General features: G+C 46.4%; 1 protein-coding gene across 1 annotated transcript in view; it reads left to right on the forward strand.

Moving 5' to 3' along the window:
- The first annotated feature begins 9,767 nt into the window (after positions 1-9,767).
- LOC121640415 overlaps positions 9,768-12,630 on the forward strand; it is a 601,409-nt gene continuing 598,546 nt past the window's right edge. Inside the window, exons 1-4 of the mRNA XM_041986133.1 lie at positions 9,768-10,059; positions 10,171-10,314; positions 12,017-12,149; positions 12,230-12,380. Of these exons, the coding sequence (XP_041842067.1) occupies positions 12,344-12,380 (37 nt within the window). The 5' untranslated portion in view covers positions 9,768-10,059; positions 10,171-10,314; positions 12,017-12,149; positions 12,230-12,343. The remainder of the gene's footprint in view (positions 10,060-10,170; positions 10,315-12,016; positions 12,150-12,229; positions 12,381-12,630) is intronic.

Here is a 12,630-nt window from a genome sequence, read left to right on the forward strand (position 1 = left end):
TCTGCTGAGAGTTGCACAATGCACATGCTCAAAGAGAGGAAAAAATATAGAGTGAGACATTGTCTTCTTTTTTTTATCTTTGCTCAGAGTTGCACATGCGCCATAAAGTCCGCCAGGGGAAGAATATGGTGGCGGACCAGGGAGGAAAACCGTGGCGGAGAACGTTGAAAGTCTGGGATAACTTCACATTAAACTTACAAAATAAATTAAATACATGTGAGATTTGTAAAGCGGACCTTGTGTACCACGGAAGTACGTCTGTAATGCTCGAACATTTAAAGAGGAAGCACATCGGACTTAACAACCTCATGCAAGATTTCAAAGCTGAAAGTGAAATAAGATCCATTTATAATAATCATGAGATACATAATCAGATTGGTCAACTAGTCGTTTTGATAGTCGGCGACTAATCGACCATCAGAATAGCGCTAGTTGCAGCCCTAGTTGAAGCATGTGTGAGAGATGTGATTGGTTTGCAGCTGAGTTTCAGATTGAATGGTTTGGAGGTGGAAAGAGTGCTGAGATGTTGGTTGGGTGCACAGTGGCACTCTGTTGCTGGAGACTGGAATGCAAATGATGCGGATGGTAATCCTCTCTCATTTAACAATGCTGATTTAATTCAGAGAAGAAATGCTCTGTATGAACGAATGAGAGCTAGATGTCAGAAACACGCAGACTGGACTAACATTAACAGATGTACTCGGAAAGAAGACGAGAAAGCAGTTGACAGACTGAGATGTGTTTTTGATACAGTGGACTGACCAGACCAAACCCACCAAATCCAACATTTATGATCAACATTTAATGAATGCTTTCATAACGGGTGTATTGAGCCCAGTTCAGACATACATTACAAAGTACATGGTAACACACCTACAACAGGTCCAGATGAGGTGCTGGAATATGCTAAACATGTAAAGACTTTCTGAAAGCTAAGAACAAAGACAAAAGTACAGACACTTATTTTGAGGATGACCACAATAAATGACTCCAATAAAAGATCTGAAAGTTCCTAAATAAAATAAGTTTGATCACTGCTGAAAACAACAGTAGGGACTCGACCCTTTTTACAGTCATTTCTTTCTCCACAGATTTGTGGCTCAAAACTAAATTAGATTCTTACTCCAAGAACTTAAATTTCAGATATTTACCAAGTAAATTAAATGGATGTGGCCTCTCACCTGTGTGAGTTTTCTTGCGTCCACTTTTGACATTTATAATAAAACCTTTCTTACATGTTTAACAAGAATACGACTTGTCACCTGTGTGGATTCTCGCGTGGACCAACGATGTATCACGATATGTGAAATCTTCACCACGTTGTACAAAATGAAGCAGCTTCTCTGTGACTTTTTATTTAAAGCACCACTTTGAATATAAAATATTGCAAAAATATGGCCTTTCGTCTGTGTGGCTTCTTTTATAGTCACCAGTATTTCCTGAAGCCTGAAATATTCCCCACATGTATGACATATAAATGGCTTCTCACCTGTGTGAAATGTTATGTGGGCTGACCGTTTTGCAGAATCTCTGACATGTTTACCGCACGTTTCACAAGCACATGGTTTCTCTCTTGTGTGGATTTTCTTGTATTTAAACTACAACTTGAAATGAACTTTTCCCACATGTTTTACAGGTATGTTTTTTCTCCAGTGTGGCCTTTAATATGTAACAGTGATGAGTGAATAAAGCTTTTGCCACGTTTTGCTAGAATAAGGTTTCTCACCTGTGTGGATTCTGTCATGATTCATCATTATACTCTAAAGACTTTTCCACTAATGACAGTTTGTAGATTTATTAACCTCATCACTGTTACACCAAGTCGTCGATAAGGGAGAGTCGTCTTTATTGTTCCTGTTACTTCTTTTCTTTTTCTTCTGTCGTGTATATGTTGCTGATCCTGAGTCTACATGTTGTCTTGGTTCTCAGGAACAGGAGTGTTGTCAGAGATATGCTGCTCTCTGTTTAGCTCTTGTTTACAGAGGTCATTATCTTCATAATAGGAATTACAGCAAAGTTTCAGTCTCCTGCTTCAGTACCAGCTGCTCTGAGTCCTTAGTAGGGATGAAGTCCTCCTCTTCCTCTAAAATGGGTAGAGACTCTGGTTCCTCCTGGTTCTGGCTGGATTTGTTCTCTGGATCACAGGGCTGGCTGACAAGAACCTCCTCTTCTTTGATGACATGTTGTGGGAGAGCTGAAGAAAATAAAGAGACAAGAAAATGTTTATTACTGGATAAAGAAAAAAAAACTGTGCAAACAAGTTATTGAAATTTCAAACCATTTAAAAGGCTCATGGTATATTTGATGTTTTTCTGGCTTTTCTACAGTGTTAGTGTGTTTTTACCAAAAACACACAAAGGCAACAAGAAGTATACATTCACATTTTTAAACATGTTTTTATGGGGGTTTTTTGTTCTTGCTGATATTTTAATGGATATTTATAGACTTTGTTTTTGTATGACTAATGAATAATTGTTGATTAGTACTGCAGTGCAATTTTCTGAGCAAGCAAGTGAACAATAAAGTATTATTTCATCTTATCTTACATTTGTTTTTTTGGTATTTTTATGCAGAAAGAAGTCTATCCAGACATCATGTATAGGCGCATTTGGACAGAGGAGTTCTAAGAACGTAGTTCTAAGAACTGCCCTAGTTCTATGAACGGTCCTTCTCCAGGGGAACTGTTCCATGTTGCATTCGCACATGAGTTGGGGGCGGTAACGGGACCGATTTGATGCATACGTCTGCGACAGTGATGTGTATGGAGGATGTAATGTGACACAATGAATTAATTAAATATATCATTCAATAATTACTTAAATGTGTCATTAAATAATTAAAATGATAATGAAATACATAAATGTGTAATTAAATAATTAAAATGATAATGAAATACATAAATGTGTAATTAAATAATTAAAATGATAATTAAATACATAAATGTGTAATTAAAAGTATCATTAATTAATTAAAATATAAATTAATATATGTAAAAACATATATAATTATTTCACTATTTAATTAATTATTTATCTATTTAATTAATTATTTCACTATTTAATTAATTAATTCATGGTCCGCCACTGCCAAAATCATTAATTTATTTTATCTGTCAGCCTAGCCCATCAAACTCAGTGGGCGGGGCTAACCAGCGCATGTAGCGAGGAAAGCAGAGAATATGTTGAAGTTGTTGGACTCATTTAGTCACTTTCTGACCAAAATATTGACCACAGAGTGACTGAAAGTTTAGAAGTACACCACCGCTTCTCTGGTACCATGATACAACAAGCAGAAGACACAGGGACCGGGACGTTTGAAGTTTGACCCGACGGCAGTTCTGGAGAACCAAGCAGAAGTTCTGTTTAGAGCTTCCACGATCAAACCCGCTGCTTCTCTCAGCAGCTCCTTCACGTCGCATACTGTCCATCATTCTGCGTTAATAAAAGTTTGTTCTATTCACCTTATTCCGCCCCGCCCACTTTCCATGCTCCGCTACTTCCGCATTTTGTCATACGACTTCCGGGGAAAAGAAAGCGAACTTCCGGTAATTTTCCGGTTAACAAACTATCACTGTAAACCAAAATAAAATAGAACATGGCACACAACGCTACTCCTTTGAAATGGGAACATACAAAGACGATGCTCAGAAGGTCGGATGGCATCACATTGCCTCATCCGTCATTAATTTTATCATGTGTGTGTTTTGTGGGATGAATAGCGAGACTATAGAACATTTATTTTTCTCTTGCCCTTTTTCCATAAAATTCTGGAAAGAAGTTGCCACCAGGTTTAGAACGTTGGTTACGTATTGTAACCCCAGATTCTATGAGTATAGGCGCAGCCCTTTAAGGCTATCGCTAGTGGGTTCATCCCTTCGCGCGCATGCGCAGCACTGAAACTTTAGTCCACGCCCACCTGCACGTGGGCCTCACCTCGGTCTCACCTCGGGTATAAATTGGGCTGAGACCCGACAATCGGCTCCCAATAAGGCTTTTTCTTCAGCCAAGGAGCCAGTGAGGCCCATAGCTTAAAGGGCTGCGCCTATATTCATAGAATCTGGGGTTACAATACGTAACCAACGTTCTATTTCGTATAGGCTTCGCCCTTTAAGGCTATCGCTAGTGGGTTAAAGGCGAAGCTGGATGTAGTCCATGCCTCACTGGGTCCGTACAGTACCACAAGCATAAACACACACCTGTGAGAGCAACCATCCAAAAACCTGTGTTGAAAAAAAAACATCAAGGAATAAGGAGAAGTATCCCCACCCGCCGACAGGCTGGGAGGAGGAAGACAACCTCTCACTCTGCCAAAAAACCCAGAACAGCGTGGGTCATGGATAAGCCTGAGACATCCCGCAGATAAAAACGCACAAACAAACAGGGAGAGGACCAGGATGCTGCAGAGCAGATATCAGTCACTGTCATCCCTCTGTGAAGAGCAGCAGAGGATGAGATTCCCCTGGTAGAATGTGCTCTGATCCTTTCTGGAGGAACAGCGTCAGATGAAAGATTTGCCTGCGAAATCGCCTCACACAACCAGTGAGACAGGCGCTGAGCAGACAGAGGAGAACCCAGAGACTGATCTCTGTAGTGCACAAACAGACGCTGTGTGCGGCGCACAGCAGCCGTGCGCGCAACATAACAAGCCAGAGCGCGCACTGGACAGAGAAGATGAGATGTTCTCTTCTCGTCAGAGCTGTGAGGAGGAGGGAAGAAACCATCCAATGTAATCACCCTGGATCTGAAAGAACTGGTGATGCTCTTAGGTGTAAACGAGGGATTAGGACGCAGAACAGCTGAGCTGTCGTCCCCCTGAATCCTGAGGCATGAAGGGGCCACAGAGAGGGCAGACAGATCGCTGACCCTCTTCGCAGACGTTAACGCCAACAACAAGGCGGTTTTAATGGACAAAAATTTAAGTGACACTGTCTCCAGGGGCTCAAAAGGCGCCCTGGTCAGCGCACGCAGAACCAAAGCCAAATCCCACTGCGGAGCAAAGGAGCGGGACACAGGCCTGTGTCTCTGCACACCTTTAGGAAAACGCTTCGTTAAGGGATGGCTAAAAACTGATCTGTCACCAAAACCCTCGTGACAGGCGGAAATGGCAGCAGCATAAGCTTTAATGGTGCTAAAAGCCAGACCTCTGTCCAGCAGCAGCTGGAGAAAAGATAACAGCAGAGGCAGGGGACAGCTGATGGGGTCCACATGCTTACCAAAGCACCACTGCTGGAAGGCAGACCACTTAGCAGAGTAAGAAGCTCTGGTAGACGCCGCCCGAGCACCCTGAATAGTGCTCACCACCTCCTGAGAGAGGCCCAGCCTCTCTAGCCGCTCCGCTCAGCGGCCAGGCCCACAGCCGCTGGCCTATCACGGGGAAGCTCCTGATCGCTCCTCCTGCCTGGGAGAGCGCGTCCCCTCGCCACGGCAGCTCCCATGGGCTGCCCGACAACAGCTGCTGAAGACATGGAAACCATGACGCATTCGTGCGTATTGGAGCCACCAGAATGGCTGACAGCTGCTCCAATCTCACCCGGTCCAGAAACGGAGGAATGAGAGGAAGAGGAGGGAACGCATATAGAAGCGTTCTGGACCACGGCCGATGCGCGAACGCGTCCACTCCTAGAGGGGGATCGTCTCGTGCGCTCAGAGAAAACCACAGGGCGCACAGCGCGTTCTCGCGAGAGGCAAAAAGGTCCACTTCCGCTCTCCCGAACCTGTACCAGACCTGCCGGGCCAGATCGGGATGAAGACTCAAGTCTCCCGCACGAGGGCCGCCCCTCAACATCACGTCCGCCCCCCTGTTCAAAACACCAGGGATGTACACGGCTCTGATGGAGAGCAAGTGTGTGTACGCCCAGCGCAGCAGCTTCCTGGCTAAGCTCAGCATCTGTGCAGAGCGCACCCCTCCCTGTCGGTTTATGTACGCTGCTGTGGCTCTGTTGTCCGTGTGGACAAGAACATGCTGATTCAGCAGCACCGGGGCAAAGTGCTGGACCACTTTCCAAACAGTGAGAAGCTCCAGTACGTTTATGTGGAGAGACAGGTGCGCCGGCCACTGTCCTCCCACCACCTGAGACAGACAGGTTCCTCCCCATCCTGACAGAGACGCGTCTGTGAACACTGAGACGTGTGCCGCTGCTCTGCCCAGAGGCACGCCCGCTGTCAGCACCTGCTGATTCCTCCAGTGTGCGAGGTCGGGGCCCACTGAGGGGGGCACTGACACCATGCGTCTCCGATGGCACACGGGATCGATGCGCAGACGGATGAACCATCTCTGTAAGCGTCTCATGTGGAGCAGACCCAGAGGAACCACCGCATGACCCGCTGACATCATGCCTAACAGCTGCATGATGGAGAGAGCCGTCACACTGCTGCTGGGTGACACGCGGCGGAGAAGCGCCGCCACAGCGTCCACTCTCTGCTGTGAGAGGCGCGCTCTCATCGTGGCTGTGTTCAGCTCCACGCCCAGGTAGACCACTGTCTGAGCAGGAACAGGGGAGCTTTTTTCCCAATTTATCACAAAACCCAGGTTGGATAAATGGTTCACCAGCTGCTCTGTGTGCGACGCTGCTTCCTCCCTGGACCGAGCTAGCAGCAGCAGGTCGTCCAGGTAGAAGAGCACTCTGATCCCCATCATGTGCAGAGGACGCAGAGCCGTCTCCACGCACTTCGAGAAGGTCCGGGGAGCCAGAGAGTAACCGAAAGGAAGGCGGTTGTACTCGTACTGGATCCCCAGAAACGAAAACCGCAGATACTTCCTGTGTTTGGGAATAATGGGGACGTGGAAATATGCGTCCTTCAGATCTATGGACGTGAGCCAGTCTCCCTGGTGCACACAGTCCAGCATCTGGCTCACCGTCAGCATGTGAAACGGTCTCTTGGCTACGGATTTGTTGAAGAGAGACAGGTCGAGAATGGGCCTCATCCCCCCTGTCTTCTTCGGGACGAGGAAGTAACAGGAATAAAAACCCGGTGGGACCCTGGAGATCGCCTGCTTTGCCAGAAGTTCTCTCAGTTCTGTCTGGAGAGCTTGGCGCTGGCATGGAGAGGAGAGAACCGTCTCCACGATGCCGTTGAAAGATGGAGGCATCATGGCGAACTGGAGAGAGTAACCTCTGCTGATCAGCCTGTCCATCCATCTGTCCAGGGAACACACGCGCCGCCACTCTGAGTAGCGCTCTGAGAGCGGGCGCGCACCAGTCTGACGCTCCGCAGCTGGCGTGGAGACAAAGAGCGCCTGAGCCCCTGCCGCCGTTGCCATGGCAACCCAAGGGGGGCTTAGCTCGAAAGGGCTGGTCAGGCGTCAGTGAGGAGGGCGTCCTCACCGTCTCCGGAGAGCGGAGCGGGACAGCGTCAGGAACATCATCTGTGTGCCGCTGTGCTGACGGACAGGGCTCATGACACAGAGAGAAGCTTTCATCCGCGCCCACTGCAGAGTGAGGAGGAGAGAGGCTGTGCAGGGAAGAGAGCGCCTCTGAAGGCGAGGGCTCATTATTAGACGGCACAGGTCAGGATAAGATGTGCTGCTTATGAGACATGAGCTCGTGCTGCTTCTTAACCGACAGGTAAGAGGCTGCAGGCTCGCTCTGTGTGGGAGATATGTGTGTGACAGCGTGAGCTGAGAGGGGATGTTTGCTCCTAATGAGATGTTTTTGTTTTATTTTAAAACTGATATCAGCAACATCAAAAGTACACATATCCCCCGCGCACCGTAACTGCCTCCTGGGCCACTTCCTGGGAGGCACCGGGACGGGCGGGTTGGACCATGTGGGGGCCGCCCGCCGCTGTCGTGGGCCGCGGTGCGCCGCTGGAGCGGGCGCCGAGAAGGAGGGCGGCGCAGGCGGTGGTGCAGCGAAGGTGGCCGGTGCAGATCGCTGCGGCGGCTGAGACGTGACCGTCGTGGCTACTTGGGGACGTCTCTGCCCGGAGCGCTGATCCCTGCGGTCCCGCCAGGAACCGGAAGAACGCTGTGCACGCGCCACATGCCTTTTAATCTTCTCTGCATCCTCCGAAGCTTTCTGCATGTGATCAACTAATACTTGCAGATGAGGTCCGAACAGCCCGTTCGAGCTGATCGGGCACTCCAGCAGCTCCTTTTTAATAGCTTCGGGGATGGAGGAGGACAGGTGCAGCCACATGTTGCGCTGAATCAGCTGCTGCCAAGCCGAGATCCGGGCCACGCAGACAGCAGTGGAGGCGCACAGGTTCAGGATGGCGCTGGCGAAATTGCCGAGCTCAATGGCGTGCTCGGCCAGATGGTCGGGCTCCGCCGCCAGCCTGGTGATGGCAAACGCCATTAGAGAAATGTTATTTGCCGCTGCCTTCACTTGGTAAGCGCATTGGTGGGAGCGGTCGGTGAACCGCGCTGTCAGCTGGTCTCTGCTGGAGGGCAGAGCTGGCCGGCGTCCGCTCAGCACGTTAGCTCGGACTCCGAACAACGACGTGAGGCTGGGGCCGAGAGCTGGGACAGGCGGGAAACTTGTGTCTGTTAGCCCTTCCACCTTGGTGATGGGCGAGTAGGTGGAAACCGGAGCCTTTAGTTTCCCGGGCTCCGCCGCTGCCCCCGCAGTGATGGCGGAAGTAGGGATCTCGGCAGCCCCTGGCATCTCTTCCGCGTCCAGCCCCTCCATACGTAGAGGGGGATGAGTGCCGGAAGGAGATGGAGATCCCGGCGCAGAGTCGTCCGACTCTGAGCCGTCTGCAAAAAGTGCAATGGCGTCATCCAGAGCGTAGGCCTCGGCGACGGGGAGGGCTTTGTCTGCCGCCTCTCCTTCTCCGGAAGGAGCTTGCAGTAAGGGCACGCCGCTTGCGGAGTGAGAGCCAGACCGGAGTGCTCCGGTCCAAGGCAAGCCTCGCAGCGGGCATGCAGGTCGAAGCTCATGATGTAGCCCGTCTGACACGCCGGGCACACGCGGATGCAGTCCGATGACATGGTCGCTCTTCGTCTTCGCTCTTAAGAAGTTCAGTTGCTCGCGAACGCTGAAGAAAAATGGGAGCCGATTGTCCGGTCTCAGCCCAATTTATACCCGAGGTGAGACCGAGGTGAGGCCCACGTGCAGGTGGGCGTGGACTAAAGTTTCAGTGCTGCGCATGCGCGCGAAGGGATGAACCCACTAACGATAGCCTTAAAGGGCGAAGCCTATATGAAATAGAACAGGTCCTGACATTGTGTTAGAACCCCTGCAAACACTGTTTTATATTGAAGCTATCCCCCACAAATTTCAAAAACTGGTTAATATAGTTTTCCTCCTAGGTAAATATCATTTCCATTGTAAAAAACGGAAAAATGGTCTGCCATCTGCTGTTGGGTTTAAAAACGAGCTAAAAATGTACTTTCAGTGTTTAAAACTCTTGTTGGATAGAATCCCATCAGTATGTACTCTGCTAAATAACACAAAAGATTGTCTGTTGCACTAATTTTATTTCTCTGTATTATTTCATTTCATCGTATCTCTTATCATAAGGCCTTACGCGACAACTACTACAAGCCCCTTTAGTTATTTTTTCTTTTTTTTCTCTTTTTTGTTGTTCTAGTTTTGTCCTGTGTTGTTTTTCATACAGTCCTCTTCATCTAAGTCTGTATTTGCAAACTGTATTTCAAGTCTGTAAACTCCCAACGAGGTTTTGTTTTATACCATTTTTTTTCTATGAATAATAATAATAAAAAAAGACAATGCTGGCAACACTTCCGTGTCACATGATCGACATGTGCTCGAGCAGATCGGCTCGAGCATAACGTCCCTAGCCGCGCCGTTCATGTGAATCGCCGCCTCCTCCCTTCTCTCGGAGTCCTCGGTCCTCCTTCTCTATTACAGGCTTCAGCCAGCGAGCAGTGGCAGCGCATATTTTTGAAGCAAAATGATGGAGAGCAGAACGAAACAATGACGAGAAAAACGACCAGGAACCGACATTACCTGGAAAAGTAGAAAAAGAAGAAGTTGTCGGACAGAGAAAGACACATAACCCGGATCAACAGTGGACTGGTTTTTTTCAAAGAGGAAAGCACTGCGAGAGCTGAAGAAACTACAATCTGACTGGAAGCTGGTTCTCCTCCTGGACAGTAAGGAACAACATAAATGTTAGAAGTTACTTTAACATGTTTCACAAGATATTGTTTTGCTCAGTGTGTTTTACTTTCGATGTGGCTCATCACACACTTTGTTTTGGCCAGAGCCCTCGATAAACTCAGAGTTGCGACATCCATGGACTTTGCTGTAAGAGAGGTCAATGTGGGTCATGGAGCCTCCAATAGTTCAAACAAACCCCGCTGCTGGACTCTAGTACGGAACAGACAGCAGCGATGGGATTACTGAGGGTGGAAACTAAATAAACATATTATTTCTGCACAGACACTTTTGTCAGTGAATGTATTTTTATGTTAATGTTGATTTAAGTGACGATCAAGTCATGTTTGACTATAGATTAAATTAGTGTAACCAGCACAATAATTTCATACATTTCTGGAGGGAAATATTCATCTCAACCACCAAGCTAGCATTTATTAAAGATCAGACACGATGGTCCTCATTAGCTTCTATATTTCTGCTAACTATCGTTACAGTTAACTTTTATAAGGTAGAATGATTAGCTTGTCAGGGCTTACTTTAATCTATTAAAACCAGCTGTGTGGTAGCATTAATGTCCCAGCAGTATGGACTTAAAGTCAAAGACACAATGCAAACAACACTGAAGATCCCCTTCAGACAGGACTGTGTCTCTCAGCTGCATTTCAATGGTTTGTATGTAAATCCAAATGTGCACTGTCTCTCTTAAACTGGATTTTTTTTAACTTGATCATACTCATTTTATGTTCTTCCCTTTTTGTCTTTTTGTTTTAAATTATGCTTCATATATTCTTATATTTTAGTGAATGAATTAGTGAAATATAAGTCAATTAGGAATCAAATTTAAGGGATTACTACTCAGTTATTGGTGGAACATGGAAAGCAAAAGGGGACAAGGCAGTTTTAATAAATATTTAAACATTTTAAATAAAATTTAATGGGTAAAAGTCAGTAGGCTCTGGATAATTACCTAACAGGTCATCTGCTCTGTAATTTTCTATTATATGTAATATAGAATTCATGAAAAGCATTACAAACTCCTGAGCTTTCCCTGCTACTGCACATTAAAATTGTCCATGTCTGTACATTTAAACAAAGTTTTTATCACATTTAACAGACGTAAATATGTTATTGCAGGACGTCCGATAGAATGTACATGTATTTGTGACTTATAAGACTAATATTGCATCGATTTACCTCTGGAAACTAATGGAGTGCAATGACAATGAACGCAGTCTGATCTGGTGTTTGGAACTATTAAAGGTGTCCAGTAACCCGGAAGTGCGCCGCCATTTTTTGTAGACGGGAGTCAATGAGAGCGTCGTGACTCTGAGTATATCGACGGCTCTGGTTTTGGTCTACAGGCAACACAACACAGCAAACCTTGTGAAACAATTGTGCTTATTGCTCCTTTAACAAGCTCCGCACAAGTCTGCTGTTCACCCATTAATTTGAGTCAGGTGTGTTGCAGCAGGGAAACATCTAAAGTCTGCAGGAAAATGGACCATGAGGACCGAAGTTGGGGATCCCTGCTGTAGATCACTAGACAGATACTGTTAAAATACCTTCAAGGTTCCTCACTGTAGTGCTGGAAGCCAAGTTAATACCATCCAGAGTAGTTCCATGACTAGACCGTATCTTCAGCCCTCAGGTCCAAAGACAACATCACGTCTCTTTCTTCATGTTATTGTTTAACCACTTTTACCTTATTATCCAAAGGTACGGCCTAAACTAGTACTACATTACATACTGTGTTCATTTCAAGTTTCCTTACAGCTGAGAAAGTTCACACAGGATCTGAATCTAATTCTGATCATTTAGTAGCAGCACACGTCTAACAGATGAAAAGTTCTAACTAAAAACAATTAAAGTCTATGAATGAAAATAAAAAGCTGCTTCCTGCTTGTTTACAGCTTGTTAGTCTGTTTTTACCTTTACTACTGTAATCATCAGGTAACGACACCATAAACCAGGGCCACACATCGCTATGTAACCAGTTTAAGATGGAGGAGACAAACTGGTTTACCTGCACTGTACTGAACTGGAGGAGGGGCCTGTTCACACAGGAAGAATAACACAGGTGGAGGTGAGTTCCAGCAACACTGAGACAAACTGCATGAACAGAGTGAAACTTTGAGGAAGATGAACGTCCTCCTCTTTCCTCAGAAGTCGTCCTGAAGCTGATTGTGTGATAAGAAGCTTCTCTGGAGGTGAAGTGAAGTGTTGTCAGAGCTGCTGATGTCCTGAAGGACTTAAAGTCTCTCTTAGTCTGACAGGAAGATGAAGATGTTGCTGGTGATGGTCCTCCTCCTGCACGGTAAGATCTAGAGATGGGATTTATGGCTTTTTGAGGGGAGCTGGATCTTGAGGAGCCGTTCCTGTCAAAGAGCCATTCAAAAGACTGGCTCGTTCTCACAAGATCTTACAAAATTTCACAATATATAAGAATGACAATCAAAATATGTACCTATATAAAATCTACTATACAAGATTAAATAATTATAGGACAAATATAGATAAAAAAGGATAAACCTGAGCAGCCAGTACAAATTCTAGTAAATGTTTTG

This window comes from Melanotaenia boesemani, chromosome 5 (assembly GCF_017639745.1).
Source record: "Melanotaenia boesemani isolate fMelBoe1 chromosome 5, fMelBoe1.pri, whole genome shotgun sequence".
Lineage (NCBI taxonomy): Eukaryota > Metazoa > Chordata > Actinopteri > Atheriniformes > Melanotaeniidae > Melanotaenia > Melanotaenia boesemani.